Below are 26,145 nucleotides of genomic sequence, written 5' to 3'. Positions count from 1 at the left end.
CGCACGATTGGATTGGCTACCGGCGAAATTGCAGAGTTGCCAACTCCGCTCTTATTTCTCGCCAAATTTAGTGCGACTGAACCCTCTCCCTGTCTGCAAACAATGTGGCGTCAGGGGGAGACAAGACGCGGGAAGCAAAGGGAGGGGGGTGGGGGGGGGGCGAGAATGGAAACCTGCTTGGTGGGCAAAAGCTTCCTTTCCAGCCGGGTCTGCTTGCTGTATGGAGCGTAGGGTAGCTTATCGTTTCTGTGTATTTTTTTGCCTCAAACTGTGCTTTATTCATATTCATATCCAGCCCAATATGCAGCACTCCTTACTATTCGTACCCATTAGCAATTCTCACCTTGAAAAAGATGAGTCTAGGCAAGCATATAGCTATTTCTCTATTCCATAAACTGGCATGGTCCGTGGCGGACGGTCTGAAGTCTGAAGAAACGATTGAAACGCAAAGGACTGAAGCATGCTGGAAAAATGGTCAATACAGACATATTACAGGCGTCGTGCCTTTTTTTTTTTTTTTTCAAGATGTCCTTCACAAGAGCGGCTGCTGAGCTCCATGAAGAGTGAGCAGTTGTCAGCGAGAACAGCAGCGTACGTTCGAGCTTCATTTTTGACTGGGTGATGTTTTCCCAATTACACGCTTCTTGTTAAGTTCGGCCAGACAAATAAAATAACTTATTGCTACTTGAGTATGCGGGAAAAATCATTCCTTCTAGTTGTGTAATTCAGTCACCAAACTGTGTTACCAAGAAGCGCGCATTTTCCCCGCTGCTAGCAATACACAGCGCGTACTGTACCAGATAATAATAATTACGAATTGCGTACAATTTTTCTTAAGCGTACTTAAATGATGCCAGTAAAACCACATTTCGATTGGGACGTGACAGCCTTTGAACGCGTTATATTACCATTCCGTCCAGGGATGCGGCTGTGCTTGAGTGATGATGCCACTGGTATCTCCTTGGGAGACGTCTCGTGCGGGGCCCGAGAGCTGAAGAAAATGGCGGATTTAAGGCTTGATCTGAAGAATAGAAATCATCTTCTTCCTGATTTCCCATGATTAAAATTAGAGCTTATGTATTGCGATGTGCAATCCTTCAAAAGCTGCAAAAGGCACGGGAAATGGATGGATGGATGGAATACAGGAGCGTCCTCTTTGAAACGGGGTGGTAGCAGTAGCAATCATGCTCATTTTTCTCCCTATGTCTTAATTATTGATTTAGATTGGTTAACTAAACCATCATTCTATTTATTAAATTTTAGTTTCTACATTACTAACATTATGTCACAAGCCACCAATCTTCCAGTCTTTTTTTGCTAGTTTCCACCGCCGGTTTATTCATCCGGCCACTGGTATCTCTAAACCCCACAGCTTCAGGAACAGTGACTGCGCCTGCATCAACTTCCGGATGGATACCATTACATTCGAGTATAATATGGTCAATTGTTTCACTGGAGTTACCACATGCAGCACATGCGTCATCTTCATTGTTAAATTTCTTTTTGTAGCTGCGTGTTCTAAGACACCCTGATCTAGCTTCAAAAAGTAGGGCACTGCCTCTTGAGTTATCAAAGAAAGCTTCCTTCCTGATCTGCATTTTCCACTTTCGGTATAATTCCACACTCTGTTTCTTTTCCATCGAATTTATCCAATTTTTACCTTCTGTGTTTTTCACCTGTTGCTTAATGCTCTTTACTTCTCCGTCCTTGTGACTAGCATACTTACTAGTTAGTTTCCTAGTTCTTTTGCTCCATTGTGAGTCAACGCTTTTTAAGTACAGGTATTTAAATACTTTAGCTGCGCATCTGTTACTGTACAATTTCCTCAGGCGTTCCTCGTATAATATTTTACTCTGAGCTTCCCGTAAATGCGCTAAATAGCATGAGATGCAAGAGAAGGAGGCTATAAGAACAGGACAAGCTCAAACTATCGACTGATTTGTGCGGGAGCTGGACCTCTAAATACAGGCGGAAAAAAAAAAGGGGGGGGGGGGGGGGGAGGGGCAAGTACGCAGGGCACATATACATGCACACAGGTCCTACCCTAAAAGAGAGAATACGAGAAGGTTAATTCGTTTTTGTGCAGGCTCAGTGACGCATCACTGGCACAGTTGTTCTCTGTCCTAATAAAAAATGCTTCCAAAAGTTCACGTCCAACCACACTGCTACCACAGCCGAGAATCTTTATCTCCTGAAGACGTGGAAGAGATTTTCAATTTGTCCAAAGCTCAGACAAATTTGTTATCGTTGTTTCCTCTCAGGCCTATGCAGGCCTTTCCACACGTTAGTTGTGTCGTGTAAACCAGAGGTGTAGCGCATTTTGCACATGGATTCTCATACTTTTTGCAACAAAGGCTTTTCCTTCCTTCACATTTTCTCGTCCGAAATCGCAGCCCGCCTGTCTTATTCGGGGCCGAGAACGTAGCATCGGTACAGCGTATCTAAGAGAGCGAGAACTGGGCCTATAGTTCGTACGTTCCGTAAGAGTTTAGCGCGTCAATAATCAGCGTACCTGTTGGCCACTTTCTTTAGGCTGTGCGCGATCTTGTGCATGTAAGTATTACAAGAGATTGTTTTAGCATTGTTTTTGTTGTGAAACCTGTTGTGGTACTTGCACAAGATCGCGCAAAACCTGAAGTGACGAACACGTACGCGGTTTCGATTGTATTAGCGGCTTGGTCAGCTGTGTTTTCGCACGGCAAAGCGTAAAGAAAGGAAAAAGCGTTTGTGACTAAATGGATGAGATGTCCTATGCTAATTACGCCACAGCTGTGCTTTACACGATACCGCTGACCTGTGGAAAGGTCTACAGAAGCCAAACAGTACGTTGCATAAACTATCTCGCAGCGGAACATGAACGTTCATTAGGAGACAGAGATAACAGCACGGAGCTGTCTGATAATTGCCGAAATTGCAGATGACTCTCACGCCCTCAGGAAATTCAGGTTCTTTGCAGGAGAAGTAGTGTCATTGAGTAAGACGGGGTGTTGGGCTAGTCGGTTCATGGTTATAACAAAACAGAACTGCGCGAAGGCAACGGGACAAGAAGGCACGAATGCGCTTTGTGTGTGTGTATTCGTGCCTTCATGTCCCGTTGCCTTCGCGCAGTTCTTTTTTGTTATAGTGTCATCGCACGAAAATTTTGGAAGCGTTTTTATTATGAAAAATAACTGTATCAGTGATGCATCGCTGGGCCTGCACAAAATTGAATTAGTACTTTTATATTCCGTCTTTTAGGCTAGGATGTGTGTGCAAGTGTATGTGCCTCCTGTACTTGTGCTGTCTTTTCCTTATTTGGGAGTTCAGCCTCCTGAATAAATCAGTTGATAGTTTTCGCTCGTCCTGTTCTATATGTACTTCGCTTGTGTTTATTGTTTTTAGCGCATTTACCCTGGCTTCTGCAAACGATCACCAACTAGCTCCACAACAACACTTGTTAAAGCATGCTTCAAAAGCTGTTGATTAGTCCCAAGCCAACCTCATATTTCACCAGTCAAAGCACAATATTTTGCGCTCGCCCAATTAGACGAAAAAAGTCCAATATGGTTTAGCGGCTTCAGCTAGTCTTCTAGGAGGAGTTCAACTGACATTACCTGGTTTCAAATGTCTAGCAGCTGGAAGTCAGTGGGTCCCAGTTGGTGGTTAATTGGCGTCAACGCGTTTTAGCTGGAGTTCAGTTGGGTCAGTTCGTACCAGCTGGCAAACCAACTAACCTCTGTTAGTACGGCTGTTAAGGTCAGTGTGTGATTTATTAATGTGAGCGTAAACAGTGAATGCTATGAAAACAGCATTGAGATTATGGCGGCTCATAACTGACAGCCTTCTTAGCTGGGTCAACGTTGAAGATTACATCAAGAAATTCTCCCGCCGAAAGGCTCGAAAACGCTTATAGGAACGTAAATACCTCTTCCACTTACTTAAATAGGGAATGAAAAAAAAAAAAAAAAGCAGACATGCTATACGAATACAATACACATTTAAATGTTGAATATCTTCTGCATTGGGTAAACATGTGATGTTTTTGGTAAAACGTAGGAGGATGCTTAAGCTTCGCCTTGTAGATGCGATAGCACAGCTTAAGTTTTCACTCTGTTTCAAAGGAAATCGCATGTACGCAACTGAGCAACAACAAGGGGAGCCGGTAAACGTGAACAATTAACGCGGTCCCATAATGCACTTAAAGGCAGAGTTTAAGTGTCCACCCTAATTTCAGTGCCCACTTTTGCAACCGCCGTCTTCTGCAGCGGCGGTTTCTCGCCGAAACGAGCTGCATACGCTATATCGTAAAATGCCGATTTTGCTCTGCAAACTCGAAGCAAGAAAGGTGCGATATATACAAAAGTGCTTCCGTCTGGTGGAAATTCTGTGCAAAGTATACAGTCTTTGTAAACGTGAACGATCTGTAGAAATGAGAGTATATATTACCGATTATTTGAGCTTGTTAAAATTGTAACTGTGTGACTGTTGAGTAGCGAAGTCATTTTCTTAGGGCGCCAACATTTCTAAAATATTTAGTTCCCAGCATTACGAAAGCGTTTGAAGCAATTATCTGCTCTATTTTAAATAAGCATACAGAACATAATATCGCGGTTTTTGTAAAAATACGGCCTCAGGCAAGCTTCAATTCATTTCGCTGGATGAATTTGCAGAACTATTAGATAATTGGTAACGTGTGTTCGGTTGAATTTGCAAACAACCCATAAACAAGGCCCACCTCTACTTCCTCTATGCTCACACGCAACCAATCAACGTGCGCAGTCGAATTAGCCAAGAAAAAAAAAAATTACTGTGGTTTAGCTTGTGGTTAAACCTGGAGCTACGCGAGAGCAATCTTCATGGCTACGCTTAGGTTCAGATTGAAAGTAAAGACATGGCTTTTGCACATAGTAGTTTGCTCTATGGTTTCAGCTTTATTTATGCCATAGGGGAATCATTTGAACACCCCTTGCCTCTCGTCGTTGACTATTCCCATTCGGGTGTAGAAGACCTCTAGTGGTATGACATCTTTTCTACATCGAACTCCGGCCCACACCGTCGTTACAACGTTCGAACGAACCTTCTGTGTTAGCAAATCGTTGTTGTCGTTCGCCTCTACCAACTATACTGAGTTATCTCTCTTCTTCTAGGCACGATTCGTTCGAAAATACAATGCAGCAAACGGCTTTGTCCGTTATCTCAGAAATACGTGAACGCACGAGTACATCCGAAAAAAAAAAAAAAACAAAGTTCTGTTAATTACAATATCGAGACGTGCCAGTGCATGACTTCTGTTGCTTCACTGTTTGCGCAGCTGAAAAACACATTGTGGGCCGCTTCTAGAATGGAAGAAACACATGCCGTTGGTCATCTTCGATGGAATATTGTATTCCATGACGCGAGAATTTGACGGCTTTGAGCAAAACACTGAGCTATCACCAGGCGTGACCCTTTGGCGCAGGTGTTAGCGCTTAACACTTATACGGTTGAGGTTAACTCTTGAACGTCGTCACAAAAACGGGCGGAAGGTATACAAGAAAACCACGTATGTTTGAATGAAAACAGCGCATCGCACGTCAATCGCCCCATTTTGGGTAATGCGTAGAGGAGGGAAACAACTATAGGAGGATGACAGCCACCGCTTATTTTCGTTACACAAATTGAGATAAACTGCGGATTTGATACCGAAAAAGGGAATAAGGGTTAACTGTCCTAACAGATATGACCGAGAAGACATCGTGCCATGCATACAGACCGACTCACGCGCACTCTAATTCAAAGCCGCGACAAACCTCTATGCGAAACTTCTCTGCCGCAGGGCTCATCTAATACTAGGTGGCTCGAATTCCGGTAGATAACAAAAAAGAAAAAAAAAAAGAAACTGAAGAGAGCAATGACTATATTCCTTAAACAGTCAAACATGGCCAGCATATTACCCATGCTATCTTCCAGCTAAGCCGCCGGATTATTCCAATGTTAGACAATAGTGTCGTTTCAACCACATATTGTCATAGGGATAATCACAGGTGTAATCGTCAGTCGTTTTATTTACATCGCTATGTACAAAATTCAAGAACCTATCTACATAACTATAGAAGCGGAGACCGTACAGAGGCACAGGATACATCTGCGCGTTCACGGAGGAAGCGAATTGAAGAGATATGGCGCTCGCTTTAGAAGCCTCGGGACTCTCCGAGCTCGGCCAAGTACTTGGGGTGCACTCGGCAAGAGGGGTAAGCTGACCTGCAGGAGCCGCCTTTGCGGCCAAACCTCGAAGCACTCTTGTAGGTCGCTACAGGCCAAGACGCTGACGGCCGGACGCTCTCGAAGAACTTTACCACCTTGCGGCCATAGGCGCCGAACTCCTCAGGATTCGCGGCCATCGAGCAGACCATGAGGGCCACGCAGCGTCCCTCGTCGTTGGCCTGGATGAACTTGAAGTAGCGGCCCATCGTTATGGCGTTGACGGGACGATGCACGGGGACGTAAGATGAAATGTTCTGGCGAGTGACGTTATTGTGCTCGACCACAGACACCCGGGGGCTGACGACGGGGGTGGCGGGAGCGAAAACCTGCTGTGGCCTGGAGCCCAGCTTGACATTAATGGAATGGGAACCGTCGACGCTGTTATCATGACCTACGCGGAAGCCACCCTTGACGAAGCCGCTGGTGTACTTGGGGCCACCAGCCAGAAGTTGACTGGGCTTGCGGCTGAGCTTGTCAAGCAGTGCGGCCTTGATCTTGACCAGGTCGGGAACCACGAGAGGTGGCACGACGATCTTGGGCACGACCACCTTGGGGACGATGTGCTTGGGAAGCGAAGGCAGGGAGGGTAGGCGGATCACATGCGACACATCCTTTGATGCGTGGGTGTTTGGTAGTGGCGGAAGAGTGGACAGCGGAATCGCGGGCTTGATAACGGTAGGGAGCCAGTCAACTTTGACCTGCTGAAAAAAAAAGTTCAATTAGGCGAACAATAACGCAACAAAAACATATACAATTACATATTTAAAAAACAAACATTAGCAATATGTATAATTAATGTACTCACCTCATGCTCAATGTGCACGGGATTGGGGGGTGCAGTGACAGCCGCGACACTCTTGAGACCGGACAAGTCAACATCGTGGTCTTCATCGTCAGCGTGCTCTTCATCGTACAAGTCCTGGTGCAAATTGTAGGCGATGTTGGCCATGAGTGGTTGGTTACCGGTGATCATTGCGAGCGCCATGGTGGCCAGGGACAGTTTGGCGGCAACCAGGGTCCGCGCTGCATCCTTGGCCAGGTCAGTACCCCACATGAACCGTGGGACCATGAGCCCCAACTTCGGTTGGGACTGTTTCGGGAAGGCCAGAACCACGGCGGCAACGCAGATGACAACGCACGAGACGGAATTCATGCTGGCAATCAGGACCTCGGACTGCGGCAGACCTCGATGGCCAGACAAGTGACTTCTGCAGTTCCGGACCGGCTTTTTATAGCGAAAATCGCCGCGCGTTCATTGGCCGAACGCGAACACTAGGGGGCTCCTTCGCGTAGCCCGCTGTGTGCCGTCTGACGGTGCAAGCGGCGGCTTTTATTTTCCTTCAATTCTCCTGTCCACTCTAACATCTCTCTCCCTCTCCCCCTCGTCTGGCCCGAACGATGGTTCTCTCACCTCGTGTGAACGGCTTCTTACCCCGATGCGGCCTTCCTGTAAGACGCATCATAGCTAGAGTACTAAAAAAAATAAAATTAAAATGAAGGGCGCCAATTTTTTTTTTTGCATCCGTAACTGCGAGTGAAAAGAAATACGCCAAATGAAATATAATTACTGCAAGCGTCCGCTAATTAGCCAAGTCTTTTTTTCTACGGCTATGGTCAACGCATATTTCACACAGGAGTAACGAAGTTAGAAACAAAGAAAACACATCGAGTTTGAAACATGAGATACTGTGATTAGCATATCGCAGCATAGATTTTATGCTTTAGTAATCAGGCCTTTATCTCTCTTGAGGGTTAAACACTTATTATTCCTTGCACAAAAGAAGCTATTGAGTGCAAATTATCTCATCATGCCAGGAAATGGCGGCCTAAACGCCAAGACATTTGCGCAGAAAGAAATACAAAATTTACGCTAACAACCCAACGAAAGGCATGTAATGTTTATTGAAACAAAATAGTCTTGTTCTTCGGTAAAATTTTCTGTAATGTTGTTCATTCGTCGTTCCTAAAATCACTCTAAGTTCCAATGACTTTTGGCTCTCGACATTTTGGAGTGCTTCCTGGATTCATGTGCCGCTGCTCATGCGTCGCTGAGAGAATGGACCTTTTTCCAGTGGCGCACCCGTCTTGCTCCCGACAAGCGAAATGCGTTTGACGGGACAGGATACAGAGAAACGCTTATTTTCTCAGCAATAGTTCAGTTCAGGCTGGCCTCTCCTAGACAGAGGCCCGTGAGTCATTTGTGAACACACTATGCCACACTCCACCCCAGCCATGACAAAAGGACGCTGGCGAACTTGGCCCAGTCTTCTCGCTTGATGTGAGCTAGGGGAGGCGGGGACAATGCAATGCGTCCGTTTGGAAGGTCTGGAAGAGGCTAGCACTGCACGCAATTATTGTACAGCAGTTCATCATATCCATGATGCGAGGGACATCGTTTCGTGGAAAACCACATGCAACGAAATCATCCCCCCCCATTTTCGCGAGGCATCCCGGGAAAAATGGCGGCTGATGAGACATCGCACATGCGCAGTGGCGGTAGTTGGAAAAGGCCTATTTTGTTTTCCTAGAAGGCGAACAAAAAATATGGGTAAGCACAACACGTGTAACAATCGGGTGTAGGTAAAAACGTCCGCGGAAAAAAGGTCCCCGGAACATACGGCCCCAGAAAAAACGTCACCGGAAGAAACGGCCCCTGAAAAAGCAACAACTAGGAAAAAACGTCCTCAAGGCAACAATAGGAACTAAAAATGATTTCTTCCGGAACTCACACGAAAAAAAAATAAAGTACACATTTTATGCCATGCTTTCTTGGCTTGGAGTTAGATTTAATCATCGTTTGGAACCTGTGTCCTCTGGGCACCAGAGATGCAACAACTGCGTAAAAGCGTGGTGAAAGAGAGATCTGACTCTTAATACTTTGCGTGGTTCCGAGCTCCGCAGCTCGTTATAAGCAATCTTAAGACAGGTCTAATCAGCTTGGTAATACTGCCCACTGAGAAAGGTACAAACGGATCGGCGCGGTGGTAGTCTCAGGGAAACCGCTCAAAGCAGAAGACGTCACTAGAATTACCTCCCAGACTTTGCGGTGACGAGGTTTAACCCTTCTTCTGATTATGGTGTAGAATGGTGATAAGGGGGATGAAGGTGTAAGCCGGCACCATGCCCACCCTAAGGCATCGCGCCAAGCTTCTGGTCCGGGTGGTCAGCTCGCCTTTTTTTCGCAAAAAAGCGAAGACGAGGCGCTGCCACCGTATTACCGCTGCCGTCATTTCTATCTTTGTTTTTGATATGAATACCCGAATCAGTTTGATGTTCGCGGTCACTTCCAAGCCGACAGGTGAAACCGTTGTAATAAAGTTAACATATATCCTTTATCATTGCAGCTCGCCACGCGGAAACGTGGGACATCAGTCCCCGTTCGGGGACATTATTTCCTACTTCGCGAAAAGAGACATTCTTTCCGGGGACGCTCTTACCGGATTCCATAACAATCACCGGTTCACTTTTTCACTTTTCTGTCTTAGAAAACGGCCACGAAAACAGTCTGGACCACGATATTCGATTTTTTTTGCCAAATGATGGTGACAGCTTCATATCAGGTTTTTCTTCTGCTTTGAAAGTATGCAAAATGCATGACAGAACCTAACTTTGAAACCACCGAAAAAGATACTGTTGTATTGACTAAAAATATTGATTAAACTACACGTGTTTTATTTCAGATACATCTACCATTTGAATATGGCGATGTCAGGACGAAGTTATTTCCGTCAGTATGGATGTAGGCACCTTGATGACTAAGCGCTGACACGGAATGGCCGCGCCGGAAATTATTCTTGCGCCTTAGAACCAACTTTCAAGGGGGACGACCAAACCAGATCCGATCCCATATTCTATGAGATGGATAGAAAACCATATAGCTGCATTGAAATTACCACATGGGTATGGCAGAGTATGGTGGGTAGCGCAGGAAGTTTTCCTGGAACAGTTTGAAAGACAGGTTTCCCTGTTTCAGAATAAGCGATGTGCCCCTACTGTCACTAACTGTCACCCCCGCCAATTTGGGAAACGAGAGGCGCCTAAGAACACAATTGCCTATTGTAGTGCGCATGATCCTAAATGTACTGGGGTGCCTCTGCCTTTCCCAGTGCTGCAAACACATTGTGAGACGAAGTATAGTTAACCTCCCTGCCTTTCTATTCTACTATTTTTCTTTCTCTTTCTAAGTGGTGTGCAGCAAAGAGATTCTGAACAGGGGTGAATCATGCATGAAAGCTTAGGTTGTGCCGAATCTCGCATGGTGGGGTAGGGAGCCCAGATCTGTCAAAATGCAGTAGGAGGACTAGAGCATATTTCCCGTTTTCTGCAAATTGCTTTTTTCTTTACTGCGGCAATTCCGAACAAGAATGAAGACATGCACGAAATGTATCTTTGGACTAATTCTTGCCTTGTTGGGTAGCGAGTGCGTTCAACAACAAAATGACTTTGTGGTATTCCAGGGAAGGAGTACTTAGCACTTAGAGATTCCTGGTGAGTCATTACTGAACACCTATGCTGTTTCTTATCACCACGTCTGCTATCAAATAAGCAAAGATACCGGCTTCCCAGAAAACTCTTTTGTGCGCCACAACTTCAATACTCAACATGCCCTGAGGTCTTCTCACACTGAAGTTTTTTACATTTTGTGAGCTATTGTTTAGAACCGAACAGGGAGTGAAGCCGTTCGCCTTGGGACATGAGCGGGCAACTGGAAATGTGTTATAGATTTCTTTGAAATCCAATGAATAAAAGTACCGTATTTTCCGGCTTATAAGTCGCGGTTTTTGTTTTACAAAATTTTCGGTAATGCGTCCTATGTGTGTTTTTTGTTCATTTTGCCAAATGGTCATCGGCGAACTGCGATTACGACGCCTGCGATTACGATAATTACAGTCGTTGTAGTGTTCTATAATTGTAAATCGTCTCACTGGCAGAATTCCAAAAGGTGACGACTTCCATGCTCCTCGCTGCCAATTACGATTGCCTTTCCAATTACGACTTACAACATTGTTTTGTGGCTATTACATGTGTGTCTTCTCCTTCCTGCATGTGCTTTGCCGCATGCGTGAGAGCGCCCGCGCGCGGCAAATATCAGCGAACGCTGAGCGCTGTCGGGAGAAATCGGTGACCGCGTACCAAGATGAAGCCTTTCAAAGATTTGAGTAATAATAAAGTGTTTCTGTTCTCACTAAGGCTGAGTTTTTGAGCGCAAAAGTGCTAACTCTTTTTTTTTTGTTGTTATTCGCACGTGCACGTAGCAAATTTCTTTTAAGGCGTATAGCACGCGACGCTCGAGTAAGCATATATACTGTCAAGTCGTGCGACCCTAACCTGGATAAATTTAGGGGCGACTTATACAAGGGTGCGCCTTATATACCAATTTTGTGTTGTTGAAAGCCTCTAAATATGAGTGGTGCGTCTTATAACCCGGAAGATACGATACGTAGATAGTAGCTCTCGAAAACATTGCAGCTAGCATATTCTGAGACGGTCTACCAATTTCGCACTTCCACATTGTTCTTCAAACCAATAATTAAGACGGCAGCAATTAGTGTTTAATAAATATTCTACTTTGGTGAAATAACAAAATACTGCAGACAATGACGGCTGTCAACTGCCCTGAGTTGGTTTCAGTGGATTAGGAGAGTTGGTAATTTTGAAAGGTTGATTACGTGTAACTTGGTCACCTGGCATTCGTTTCGATAAGTCTCGGGATATATCGAAACGTGGTTGTGTTCACCAACAGATATTGCGAATCGTCCTTCTTTCGCAAAACACGTGCAGCGAGCGCATCAGATGCAGTGCAGTTTCGGATACTCAGGAGCGGGCATCGATTATGGAATCAAATATTAAGCGCTGTGAAGAACAAAGGCCAACATCGTTGCCTTTGAAACGTTCTTTGGAGACCTAACTTGCCATGTTACTTTCTAAAGCAGAGACGTGCAGCTTCCGAGGCGTGGTATGCGTGCATGCGCTAACGTGTGAGATGCTTGCATGTCTGTCTGGGGACGCCGGATAATGTAAGCTAGCATATGCCCCGCTTTTCATAACGCACTCGTACTCGGACTAAGAATATGCAGTACTTGGATGCTGTCAACAACCCTTTGCGGAGAGTGTTGGAGAGTGGTGGTGACAAAGTAACGCATTAAAATCCTTATCGACAACTAATGAAACAACAGCAAGGGAACCAACAACATGACACAAAAAGCTAGAAATTTTAGTCGTTGTGACTTAATACAGCGAAGGTTCGTTATTACTTCTGCAGGAACTCTTGACACTTTCAGTTAGCAATCATCCTGTGACAGTGCATATTGTGTTTTCCACCAACTGAAATCTGCTTTTTTTTTGTTCGTGTTTGAATTTTCTGACTGATCTTTCATTTTTTGATGAATCAACTCGAACCAATGACATGCCATGTGGCTGGTGCACTACAGCACCACAAAAATAAAAAAAGAAGCACATATTCTTTTCAGAGCATAATAAGCTAGATCACCGCTTTAAACGTATCAGCAGTGCACGTATGTACATACTAGCACAGTACTTCCACTGTTTATGAGAAATTGAGAGAAATTATGGGAATTGCCGGACAGAAACAAATGGGCATCGGGACGTCTAAACAGAATGAGTGATTTCTAGTTAATGAGAACGAGACGACTAAGCTGCGTTACGCGTTTGTACTTTCCCTCGTCCCGTTCTCGCAGCTTTCTGGATGTTTTGAGACAGAGGATGTGGAAAAATGTGGGGTTCAAATAAGGGCCCTTATATTTCGCGCGAAGATTTAAGGTCGACGTCCCAAAACTGTGAGGAAATGGGAGATAAATTTTGCAGGCCAGCTCTCGCTCCTTTTGCTGCGCTCCTTTCACGTTTTGGTACCGTGTGTTACATGATTTATTAGGTCCACCATTACTTGCTTACACACGACTGAGACGGTTTCTGGTGTCGCAAATCAACATGGTTGCGAAGAACCTTGCAAAGCTGGCGAAACTGCTAGCCCTGGCGTAAGCCTTGGGGGCAAAGTTGTCGGCCTTCACAAGTGACAGCCAGCTAGAGCACAACCGAACGTTCACAGAAAAGTTTAGGCGAGGAACGATGGGATATCCAAGAAGCAATCTGGAATACACAAACTGAAGTGAAACCTGATTGCCGATTACACAGAAGCTTGCCGATTACACGGAAAGTACGTTGAAAGGCTCACTGGCGACCATTTTATTTTCTAAAGAGACGTGCAGTTTCCGAGGTATGCTAATGCATGCATGAGGTAATGTTGTAGATGGTTGTATCCTGCTCTGATGTGACTGATAGTGATTGCATAATAATGACCATTTGCATTATTCCGGTCCCCCCCCCCCCCCCCCCCGCCCCTCTTATGTAAGCCCCCTTCCAGGGGTCTTTAAGGGACAAAAAATGATTGTGATGATGATGTTTCCACGTGTAGTGGGGATCGCCGTGTAGCATATACCGTTTTTCACAAGGCACTCTTACACATACTCAGAACTTGCAGTACATATATGTTATGAACAACTCGTTGTGGCAGTGGTGGTATCCTGTACACTCCGTCAGTGGGCAAGGGATGGCTTTGAATACTATCAGAAACGAATGAAACAATAACAAGGGAACCAACAAGCCAACACGATGAACTAAAAATGTTAGCTCTGAGTGATAATGCAGCCAAGGTTGATTACTACTACTAAAAAAATCTCTTGGCACTTTCAGTCAGAAATCACACTACGACCGTAAGGATTTTCTCTCCAACTGACAACAAATTTCTCTTTTCGTGTTTAAATTTTCTTGCCGGCACTTTGATAATATTTACACCAACACTACGCCATGTGACTTGGTGCATTATAGCAGCGCAGAAGAAAAAAAAAAGAAAAGAACAAATTCTCTTTGAAGCATAATGAGATAGATTGTCGCTGCCAACAATTTAGCACATATGTACTCGCACTGTACTTTTCCTATCGTGTTTAAGAACAAAGTAAAGGGTTATTGACGGACAGAAGCCAATATGCTTCAGAAAGCTTGAACAGAGTGACTTTTACGTTAATGAGAACGTGTCTGATTCGTCCCATTCATACTGCATTTGAAAATTTGTGGTTAAAAGAAAGGCGCATATATTTTCTCGTGACGTTTAAGTGTTGACGTTTCAAAAGCGGGGAAAATCGGAGACAAAGAATATTACAGTGCTGCATTCACATTAAGCTCATTAAGCACCGACTAATCGGCTGGTTGATATAACTAATTGAGAAAGGTACCACCGATTCAGCGCGTTATGCTCTTCGGGAACCTCCTAAAACCGAAGGCGTCACTGGAACGCCTTCGCATATGTTATAGTGAAAAAGGTCGTCTGTTTCTCTTGCAATGTTGTAGGATTCTTTCTGTGCTTCCGATGGTTTATGGGCAGGCTGTACTATGGAATGGGGTCGTTTACCATGGTTGTACTGAAACACCTTTCCAACCATCTGGCTTGCCGAGAAGGTGCGCGCGATTCAGCGCGTTGTGTTCTTCGGGAACCTCCTAAAAGCGAAGGCGTCACTGGAACGCCTTCGCATATGTTATAGTGAAAAAGGTCGTCTGTTTCTCTTGCAATGTTGTAGGATTATTTCTGTGCTTCCGATGGTTTATGGGCAGGCTGTACTATGGAATGGGGTCGTTTACCATGGTTGTACTGAAACACCTTTCCAACCATCTGGCTTGCCGAGAAGGTGCGCGCGATTCAGCGCGTTGTGTTCTTCGGGAACCTCCTAAAAGCGAAGGCGTCACTGGAACGCCTTCGCATATGTTATAGTGAAAAAGGTCGTCTGTTTCTCTTGCAATGTTGTAGGATTATTTCTGTGCTTCCGATGGTTTATGGGCAGGCTGTACTATGGAATGGGGTCGTTTACCATGGTTGTACTGAAACACCTTTCCAACCATCTGGCTTGCCGAGAAGGTGCGCGCGATTCAGCGCGTTGTGTTCTTCGGGAACCTCCTAAAAGCGAAGGCGTCACTGGAACGCCTTCGCATATGTTATAGTGAAAAAGGTCGTCTGTTTCTCTTGCAATGTTGTAGGATTATTTCTGTGCTTCCGATGGTTTATGGGCAGGCTGTACTATGGAATGGGGTCGTTTACCATGGTTGTACTGAAACACCTTTCCAACCATCTGGCTTGCCGAGAAGGTGCGCGCGATTCAGCGCGTTGTGTTCTTCGGGAACCTCCTAAAAGCGAAGGCGTCACTGGAACGCCTTCGCATATGTTATAGTGAAAAAGGTCGTCTGTTTCTCTTGCAATGTTGTAGGATTATTTCTGTGCTTCCGATGGTTTACGGGCAGGCTGTACTTTAGAAGGTTGTCGTTTACCATGGTTGTACTGAAACACCGTTCCAACTAACTGGCTCGCAGAGCTGGTGCGCGCCCTTTTCTCTTGCAAAAAAAAAAAAAAAAAAAAAAAAAAAAAGGCGAAAACGAGGGGCAGTCACTGTTTACGCTTCCTTTTTTATTTTTACGAACGTCTTGAATCAGTTCGGTGCTTGGCCACTTCCAAGCCGACAAGCACTGTATACCATCCAGTTGTAAGCCAGTCAGCTCTAATATAAGCTATGGCACTAACAAAAAGGAATGTGCACCATAAAACCAAGGAGGTGAATTTTCCAAACTTGGTGGGCCAAATAAGACCGGCAAAAAAGATAGAAAAGATGCATTTTTTTTTGTTATCATCTAGCTCTAAAAAATAAACAATAAACAGCGACCAATACGCGAAAGGGAAAACGGCGAAAGTAGAGATGGAACAGAGTCGCAATTAATCAACCAAAACTGGGGAGTGATTCTTCGGCCCGTGATTTACGCTTTCTAAGCGCTGGCAATGACTCGACGGTTTTGACGTTGTCGATATTTAGATCAACTCTTTCAGAATGCTGACCACCATTTAATTTTTTTTTTTTTTTTTTTGCAGAGCCACCTGGTTATCATGGGTAAACTTAAATGCTGACTTTTTTTTAATGTTCTCTGAGATGGCAGGGAGGTGTCTGTAAGGATGTTAGTGTTGTGAAAAACGTGCCTTTGTACCCGCCATAGCAATTCCCGCATGGTGGTCAGACCATGGAGGAATGGCGTTATATATAGGACTCTATATTTTATCATCCAAATTCAACATGAATGTAAATTTCGCATTCAAACCTGCCTTTTAGATGTTGAATAGGAGGATATTCCATTTCCAGGATATTCAGAGCTAAATAGAGTGATGAAGGTATACCATAAAGAGACCACTTCAGCATGGTGGTTAGCAACATTGACCACCTCATATGTTTTATAGAGTAATAAGTATTTTTTTTCTACTTTCTGCAATATTGTTTTTGTGACCATTTTTTACCATTTGTGCAATAAAATCGATAATTTAATGAAAAATTAACTTCTGTGCTTGAAAGAGTTAAAGGGAAGGGGCGATGACTTTGGATATTAGACTATATATTTCGGGCACAGAGCAGACTTTATAGTATTTCGCTGTTCCAGTACCCGTAAATGCTAATGTTGGCAGCCTTCGCCTCCACTGCGGCGTTATGGAATTGAAAGCTGCTGCGCGTTTCCCGACCTAACTACACCTGAAATAAGTTTGACGTGTACCAATCCAAGTTAGATCAGCACAAACACAGAATCCGTAACTGATGCACCTCCTACTGTCTGGCGACGCGAACGTAAGTCTACAGCATAGAAACAACCTCGCTGTACATGAACGAACCAACATAACAAAAAATTCGAAGAGCCGCATAAAAAAAAAACAAAAAAAAAAACAAGTGGTACATCCATTGAGAGCATGCGGCGCTTAAAACATGACCGTACTAGTAAAAATGCGTAAAACAGTCGCAAACTATTAAAAATACCTGCTAATTCCTGCACGTCTGCTGAGCCGCTTTAACTGAGACCTTGTAGAACTACGACACCTACGAATCTGACTGCGATATGCACGTCTAAATGGTCTGCCCGCCTGCCAACTAGGGGTATGCACGGAATTTTGAGCCCGAGCCCGGCCCGACGCTGCAGACCCGAGCCCGGCCTAGCCCGACACGGACAAGGACTGAGCCCGGTATGGACCGGCCTGGCGCTTAAATTAAAGGCCCGAGCCCGGCTCGTCATGCTATAGTTGCAGTTGTGAAGGGATGAAAGAGAAGAAAATTTCAGGATGATAGTTTAGGCAAGACCTCAAAATGTTGAGTTGTTACGTTTGAAATGACAATTTTGCTGAATATATATAGGTACAGTGCGTACCTAGAATTAACAGATTGCACAAAAACAAGTTACCCATAGAATTGGGGCATCTGCGGCGCTGCTGGATAATGAACACGGTAGCTCTGATGCTTCCTTCAGGGCTACAACTTGTGGCTGGAATGATTAACACGCTATTTGATAGGAAAGCAAGTTTTCGATAAGCAGCTTTTCTTCTCCAAAAGTGTGCAAGCTCTTAACCTAAACAAGGTGTTGATTTTGTGGCCAGGTACTCGTTGAGCTCGCCTGGCTCTGTGCCTTTCGAGTGAAAATTTCGCAACAAGGGAAGCAAGACGAAACACTTGCACCGTAGATACTTTCAGCTATGTCCCGCTTCAAACGCGGCCATGTCGAGGTAGGAGTTCGCCAGGATAGAGACGTGTGGTTGGCGAGAGCGTAGCGCGAATTTTGAAACGGACACCTGAACATCAGCGCCGGTGTATACCAAAGCGGAGATGCAAAACTCGAAACAAAATATAGCCCACAAGCGGCCCCTCGCGGCGAGGAGAAAAGGCGAGTCGATGCCGGCCAAGAACTCGGAAGCTCTCACGTGGGGACGACGCGGGAAAATTATGTGCATTCTAGACGCTTATCGCACTATACGGCACTACACGTGCTTTTACAAATGTTGCATGTGTTCGTGATCGGGGTGTCCGACCCGACCCGCTCGAGACAAGTATACTTTGGCTCGGGCCTAGCGAGAGGGCTTCCGAACGGCCCGAGCCAGGCCCGCGGGCCGCGCTTTCGGGACAACCTGAGCCCGTGCACAGCTCTACTGCCAATGCGATCTGCATCGGACACACAGGTTGGTGGCCTCGAAATAAAAATGCGACCAATGCAGTGTATCGGTGTCTACAAGCACACATGCGCTTTTCATCAGTTGCATGCTCTGTTCAGGATTCTGGCCAGAATATATTGAAAGGCCGACATTTGAGGACCGCCCAAATGACAACAGAACAAACGTCTTGGGAAAAAAGAAAGCAGATACGGTTGTACAGCTTTTCTTTTGGAATAAAGTAAAATCCCGTTCACTCGGTTTTCACGAAAAATGTTGGAATTATCGAATATCCATAAAAACCGGCCGAACACCGTTTGCATAACAGTAATTTCTTTTAATGAATACGGCGGCGTGTACATAAGATGAAAGTTATTCGACAGCGACGAGTTTTCGCGGATGCTTCAAGTGCCTTTTTTTGTGAACCGTCCGGAGTGTTGAAGTATCGCTGTATCACATGTACCTACGTACCACCCTTTTCGTAGTGCGACGCAGTAGCAGTGCTGCCTCGTTACAAACGGCCCCTTTGCATTATGGGTGTGACCACGGGCCTCAGATGTTTCGCGCCACACGGACCATGGATACAATGGGTGGTGTCCCATCTTTGGCTGACATTGCGTCATGGCGAGGCTCTGTCACGTGAATTTTGGCTTGCCGTTCGTTTATGTGGTTTGGTTTCTGCTGGCAATTGCTTACAGTGTACGGTTTCGAGTGATTCAGATTAGGCTACTAGTAAAAACACACTATGTGGGTGCCCGGTCACCAACGAGTGGAGGGGAACGCTGCCCGAGCGTTCCTCCCCCGAGTTCCGCTCAATCCTCTACTCCTACCGCTGCAATCATACCGATCCCTCTCATGAATTATGCGGCGATTATAAATCATTTACGTCTCTGCAGGGGGGTACTCATGGGACCCGCCAAAGGTCGCGATAGATCTGAGGAGTGCCGCCTTAGGCAGCTCTAAACCGCGTGTTTTCTGCATCCCACCATACTAAAACACGTGGGTCAGACATTCACGGGTAGGTGCAAATTCTGCGGGCAGTATAGGGCTCCCGATCTTAAGTTTCGAGGCTAGGGTGCCTTGATGTGCATCGAGGCACCCTATTCGAGGCGCTTTCTGCTACAGGCAAGCTTCTAAGATTAAGGCCAGTACTAATCAGTTGTCGTTGGTTGGTCTCGTTGCCTAGACTAGATCAGCGTGCCAACGTGAGCTGTTGTAAGATTTACGCATTGTTGTGTAAGCAATTATTTGCTGATTTAACTCTCGATAACGAAGCATTCTTTCACCAGCAGAGCAGTCAGCATGAACACGCAGAAATTGCGGAGAAATAAAAGCAAGGTGGATAAAGTTTCCTGCTTGTTCAGATCTAGTACATGGTACAGTGGTGTTGATTCTTGTCTTATGTAGAAAGAGAGACAATTACAGGCGGTTGCAAAAATAAAAATTAACAGCATTTGACTATGCTCGGAATCAGAGTCATATGATAATTTCACTTCAGGACAGCCTTAACATTGTCCACATATTTTTCATCTTTCTTTGTACGGCACATAGGAAATATGACAGCTGAGATACATGTAGAAAACCAAACTTTGCAGTTCAGCAAATCAGTTTTATAAATGGCCTAAGTGCTGCTAAACGTACATACATCTACATAGGTTGCCTGTGATGCAATCAATGCAAGGTGCTGCATACATGAAGTTTATCTATTATTTTCGTTCGAGAGGTATCCTGCTTGGACTTCAGAAGGAAAACAATGCGCTGGTGGCCATTGGCTACCTCAACAAGTGAAAAATTCTAGCTAGCCCCTTTTATATCCGTAAAAATAAGAAGTATGAATCTTTTTTTCTTTACTTTCTATTACTCGCCCACAGGTGTACTGAAGCTAATTTCTGTCACCTGCGCTAGGAATTTTGCCACAATTAGCATTCCTCACTCGCAGCCTTGCTTGGAGGTGATATTAATAAGATGCTGTAAAAATACGTGTTAGAAAAGTTCTGCTGGAGAAAGTAATATGACATGTATTTATAGTAAGAGAAATGTTTTCCTATCTCCATGAATCTTTGCTCTTTTGTGGTTGTATAATAAAGACTAGTTGCTTTCATTTTTGGGTATTTTCTTTTGCCTGTCTGTTTCTCATGGTGCCCGTAGCAAACCTGTGCTAAGCGTTGAGACCTTGCTTTCAATTGATGTTTTCATTATGCAGAACCAGAAAGCAAGTTGAAAACATATTTCGTACTTTACCTTTAACACCGCATATAGTGCAGAAGTTAGATTCCCACATATCAGTATGCATGCATTAATAGCTTACTTAGCTTAATGTGCTTACTGGAAACATCTGTTCAACAAAACCCCAAGCACAAAGTACATAACATAAAAATAGTTGGTCTCTTTCCTGCTTTAATTGAAAGAAACAATGGTCTCGCATTGGAGGTTTCATGAGATGCCATCGCAGCAAAGCTTTTGTTTTGACCAACCATAATGCAGCCTCGGCAAGTTGACATGCGCCTCTCACTGCCGGAAAAGCTACGTCACTCCAGGCCGCCTCTGCTGCATACACACGTATAATGCGTATAATGAGTATAATGCATGCATGCAGAACAAATACAGCAGTGCTGAAAATGCAACTCATACGTCATGCATTGTAAATTAAATTCTTTATCTATCTATTTCACGATTTCATTGATTAACCATGATAGTGTTTTGCATGTAGCTTAAATGGCATTCTCGAGGCATTGCAGATGAAGCTATGTGATGTTAAGAAGATAGTGAAAGACCGGAAAGCGTGGCGTGACATGGTCCATAGGGTCACGAAGAGTCGGACACGACTGAACGCCTGAACTGAACTGAACTAAAAGAGCCAAGACTATGCACACTAAGGTTTCGAAGCATTGGTAAGCAAATCGAAAGCACTGGTAGTGCAGCAAAAAGTGGAAAGTCCTCCTGGAATCTGCATGCTACTAACAAAATACCTGTAAACATTGCTACCCTAGTATGGGTCGAATACCGGTAGATAGAATAACCCTCGACAACCGGTAATCCCCTAACAATCATATTGCAAACCTCAGCCCGTCACACTCGTCCAAGTGATTTGGACATTAGTGCTATTGCAAGCACATTGTAATACAGTATTCTTTACGCCAGAGGTGCATGGTCGATTGTTTTATTTACATCAGTGTGTACAGGATTCAAGAAACTATTTACATGACTAGAAGAGGAGACCACACAGAAGTGCAGGCTACATCAGGACATTGAGACATTGACAACTGATCACAGGGGAAGCATTGACGAGACGACGCTGGCTTTAAAAGCCTCGGGACTCTCCGAGCTCGGCCAGGTACTTGGGGTTCACTCGGCAGGAGGGGTAGCGTGACTTGCAGGAGCCTCCACTGCGGCCAACCCTCGAAGCATCCTTGTAGGTTGCTACGGGTGATGAGGCTGACGGCTGTATGCTCTCGAAGAACTTCACCACCTTGCGGCCATAGGCGCCGAACTCCAGGGGATCCGCGGCCATCGAGCAGACCATGAGGGCCACGCAGCGTCCCTCGTCGTTGGTCTGGATGAATTTGAAGTAGCGGCCCATCGTCGTGGCGTCGATGGAGCGGACGGGACGATGCACAGGTACGTCGGAGGAAGTGTTCTGACCGGTGACGTTATTGTGCTCGACCAAGGATGCCCCGAGGCTGACGGCAGGAGTGGCGGGAGCGAAACCCTGCTGCGGCCCGGAACCCAGCTTGATGTCAATGGAATGGGAAGCGTCGACGCCGTGACCATGGCCTACGCGGAAGCCACCTTTGACGAAGCCGCTGGCGTACTTTTGGCCACCCGCCAGGAGTTGACCGGACTTGTGGCCGAGCTTGTCGAGCAGCGCGGCCTTGGTCTTGACCAGGTCGGGAACCACGAAAGGCGGCACGACGATCTTGGGCACGACCACCTTGGGGACGATGAGCTTGGGAAGCGGTGGCAGGGACGGCAGGTGGATCACAGGGGACACATCCTCGGGGACGTGAACGTTCGGTTTTGGCGGGAGAGTGGGCAGCTGAGTGACGGGCTTGGTAACGCCAGGTAGCCAGTCAACCTTGACCTGCGCAAAAACAAGAGTTCAATTAAGCGAATGAATAACGCAACAAAAACGTCTTCATTTCGTCTACAATACTATAAAAAAATTTAAACCATATGTATAATTGCAGTACTCACCTCATTCTCAATGTGCACGGGATTGGGGGCTGCAGTGATGGCCGCGACGCTCTTCAGACCGGACCAGTCAGCATCGTGGTTATCGTCAGCGTGCTCTTCCTCGAACCGTTCCAGCTGCGAATCGTAGGCGATGGTGGCCCTGAAGGATCGATTACCGGTGATCATTGCGAGCGCCTTCGTGGCCAGGGACAGCTTGTAGGCTACCAGGGTCTGCGCTGCATCTTTGGCCAGGTTAGTGGCCCACACGAACGGCGCCACCATGAGACCCAGCTTGGCCTCGGACTGCTGCGGGTAGATCATCACCATGGCGGCAACGCAGATAACGACGCACGACAAGAAATTCATGCTGGCGGTGTTGAAGTCTACTGCTGCAGCAAACGTCGATGGCCAGACGAGTGATTTTTGCCGTTCTGGGCCCGCTTTTTATAGCAAAATTTGCTGCGTGTTCATTGGCCGAACGGGAACAGTAGGGGGATTGGACCAAAAGTACGTCACGAATGACGTGGAGTGGCGATAGCCTTTTCTTCCCGTACTCCCCCTCTCCGTCGTGTTGCCCATTGTGCCGCGGGCAGTGCAGGCGAGGGTTTTTAATTTTTCTTCCCTTGCCCACTCTAACTTCTCTTTCTCTCTCTCTCCCTCGTCTCGGTACGAACGATGGTTCTCCCTCACCTCGTGCGATCAGCCCCTTTCCCCCACGCTGTCTTCTTGGAAGATGCATCACAGGATACTAAACTTCAGTGAAAGGAAAACGGAGGGCGCCGAAATTTCTTTCCTTCGCCTTAGTACACGCATCTACAAAAAGAAATTTAATAATTAAGATGACGCATGTGCAGTGTGTGGTAAATCCACTGAAACAATTGACCATATTATACTCGAATGTAATGGTATCGATTCGGAAGTCGATGCAGGCGCAATACCAGTGGCCGGGTGAATGAACCTGCGGTGGAAGCTAGCAAAGAACGATTGGAAGATTGGTGGCTTAAAAGCAGAGAAGTGACAAAATGTTAGTAATGTAGAAACAAAAATTTAATAAATAAAGTGATGGTTAACCAATCTAAAACAATAATTAAGATATAGGAGGGGGGGGGGGGGGCGATGAACATGATAGCAACTGCTACGACTCCGTTTCAAAGGGGACGCTGCTATTCCATTAATCTATACATCCAGCCGCAACAGCGAATTAAGAAAAGTGTGCCAAATGAAATATGATTGCAAGATTCTGCTAATAGCTTTTTTTTTTTTTTTTTTTTTTTACGGTATTGCGGCTGCTGTAAACACATATTTCACGCTGTAATAACCAACTTAGAAACAAAGAAAGCACGTCGAAATTAAAACAACAGACAATGTGACTAATTTATGCAACATAGTTTTTATGCGTCACTAATTACGCCTGTATCACCTTCGAGTGTCGAACACTTCTTGTTCTTTAACACAAAAAAGTTATCGAGTCTATGTTATCGGAGCATGGTTCGAAATGACGGACTAAACGCCTCGATATTTGCGCAGTAGGAACGGGGAAATTTATGCTAATAGCTAAACGAGAGGCATGTAATGTTTACTGAAAAAAAAAAAAAAAGAATGATGTCTTGCTGTTGGACAAAATTTCCAGTAATGTCGTGTATTTTCTAGCCTGACGATCACCGTATGAAATATATCGCAATTATAACCGCACGTGGTCAATGCGCTGAGCCTTCGAATTGTCGCAAATGCTCCATTTCGGAATACTTTTCTTTGTATTCGGGTATACAACGAATCCCGCACATCGCAAGGACGTGTACGTCAGGATATGGTGGTAAACATGCGCCTTGGATATCCCATTGTTTCTCGTTTAAAATTGTCTTTTCTGTTAACGTTCGGTGGTGCTCTAGCTGGCTGTCACTTCTAAAGGCTGATAACTTTACCCACAAGACCAGTGCACGCAGTTTTGTGAGCTTTGCAAGGTTCCCAGCAGCTTTGTTGATTTGAGACACCAGAGATCGGTTATGTCGTGTGGAAGCAAGCAGTGGTGGACCTCATAAATCATACGCTGCTTAAACGTGAAAGGAGCGCTGCAAAAGGAGCGAGAGCTGGCCTGCGAATTTCGTTATCTCCCATTTCCTCGTAGTTTTGGAACGTCGGCCTTAAAACTTCGCGCAAAAATATATGGGCCCTTATTTTAACCCCACATTTTCCCACATCCTCTGTCCCATAACACCAAAAAAGCTGCGAGAACGGGACGAGGGAAACAGGCGAATGCGTAACGCAGCTTAGTCGTCTCGTTCTCATTAACGTGAAATCACTCATTCTGTTTCAACGTCCTGATGCCCATTGGTTTTTGTCCGGCAATCACTATTTCTCAAAAACAATGGAAGCACTGTGCTGGTTTGTATGTGCTGATGCTTTTAAAGAAGCGATCTAGCTTATTCTGCTATAAAAAGAACTAGAGCTTCTTTTTTTTTTATTTTTGTGGTGCTGTAGTGCACCAGCCACATGGCGGCAGTGTAGGTAAAAACGGCGCCGAAAAAAAGGTCCCTGGAAGATACGGCCCCGGAAATGACGTCCCCGGAAGAAACGGCCCTTGAAGAAGCGCCAAGTAGGCAAAAAACGTCCCCAGGGCAGGAACTCGCCCTAAAAATGATTTCTTTCTGAACTGACATGAAAATACAAAATATTGTGTCATTCTTTCTTGAATTTTAGTTAAATGAAATAATTTAGAACCTGCGTCCTCTAGGTGCCCGAGAGGTTTACAAGGAATGCGTAAACGCACGGTGAAAGGGCCATATACATGGCTCTTTATGCGTTGCGTAAGTAACGAGCTCCGCAGCTCGTTAAGCAGTGTTTAATTCAGTTTAACAGGTAATACGGCCCACTGAGAAATGTACAAGCGGATCGGCATGTGGTAGTTTTGGGGAACCACCCAAATCACAAGATATCACTAGAATTACCTCCCAGACATTCTGGTGACGAGGTTCAATCCCTTTTCTGATGGGGGTGTAGAATGGTAATAAGGGTTACAATGGTGCAAGCATGCATCATGGCCACCCTAAAGCATCGCTCCAGGCTTCCTTTCCGGTAAAGCCGGTGGTCAGCTCGCCTTTTCCCCGCCCGCAAAAACGAGGCGCTGTCACTGTATTAACGCTGTTTTTTTTTTGTTTTGTTTTGAATGCCCGCATCAGTTTATTTGCGGTCAATTCCAAGCCGACAGTTGAAATCGTTGTAATAAAGTGAACATACATTATCATCGTTGCAGCTCGCCACGAGGAGACGCAGGCTACGTCGTATGGCGCAAGACTTAAGCCTCCGTTGGAGGACATTTTTTCTTACTTCGCAAATAAGGACATTTTTTGGGGACGTTTCTTCCGGGGACATTTACTCCGGAGAATTTTTTTCGGGGACGTTTTTACCAGATCCCACCACATGCATAGCATTTGTTCGAATTGGATTATTAACAAATGGAAGACCAGTAAGAAGCTTCAAACACGAACAAAAAATGCAGACGTCAGTTGGTGGAAAACACAATATATACTGTCGCAGGATGATTGCTAACCGAAAATGCCAAGAGTTCTTTTAGAAGTAACAAGGAACCTTCGCTGTATTAACTCTCCAACAACTAATACGTTTAGTTTCTTGTGTTCTGGTGTTGGATCCCTTGCTGTTCCTTCATTTGTTGCTGATAAGAATCTTCGCGCCATGCTTTCTCTTCTGACCAGATACCACCCCTGCCGCAACGAGTTGTTCGCAAC

At 45.3% G+C, this 26,145-nt stretch overlaps 1 protein-coding gene across 1 annotated transcript; it reads right to left on the bottom strand.

Annotated features, from left to right (window-relative positions):
* Positions 1 to 21,380: 21,380 nt before the first annotated feature.
* On the bottom strand, positions 21,381 to 22,803 carry LOC146189445 (uncharacterized). The gene is made up of 2 exons (XM_084603266.1): positions 22,424 to 22,803; positions 21,381 to 22,310 (listed from the first exon to the last, which is right to left on the bottom strand). The coding sequence occupies exons 1-2, from the start codon at positions 22,766 to 22,768 to the stop codon at positions 21,531 to 21,533; spliced, it is 1,125 nt and encodes a 374-aa protein (XP_084459392.1). The 5' UTR covers positions 22,769 to 22,803; the 3' UTR covers positions 21,381 to 21,530.
* Between the last annotated feature and the right edge of the window lie 3,342 nt (positions 22,804 to 26,145).

This window comes from Amblyomma maculatum, chromosome 5 (genome assembly GCF_055883805.1).
Source record: "Amblyomma maculatum isolate TAMU_Amacu chromosome 5, ASM5588380v1, whole genome shotgun sequence".
Classification (NCBI taxonomy): domain Eukaryota; kingdom Metazoa; phylum Arthropoda; class Arachnida; order Ixodida; family Ixodidae; genus Amblyomma; species Amblyomma maculatum.
This window is presented reverse-complemented; position numbering and strand designations above follow the sequence as displayed.

Coding starts and splice junctions, on each gene's coding strand:
- LOC146189445 (XM_084603266.1), bottom strand. CDS start 22,768: ATGAATTTCTTGTCGTGCGTCGTTATCTGCGTTGCCGCCATGGTGATG. Junction 22,311..22,423: donor CCGTGCACATTGAGAATGAG/GTGAGTACTGCA, acceptor GTTTTTGCGCAG/GTCAAGGTTGACTGGCTACC.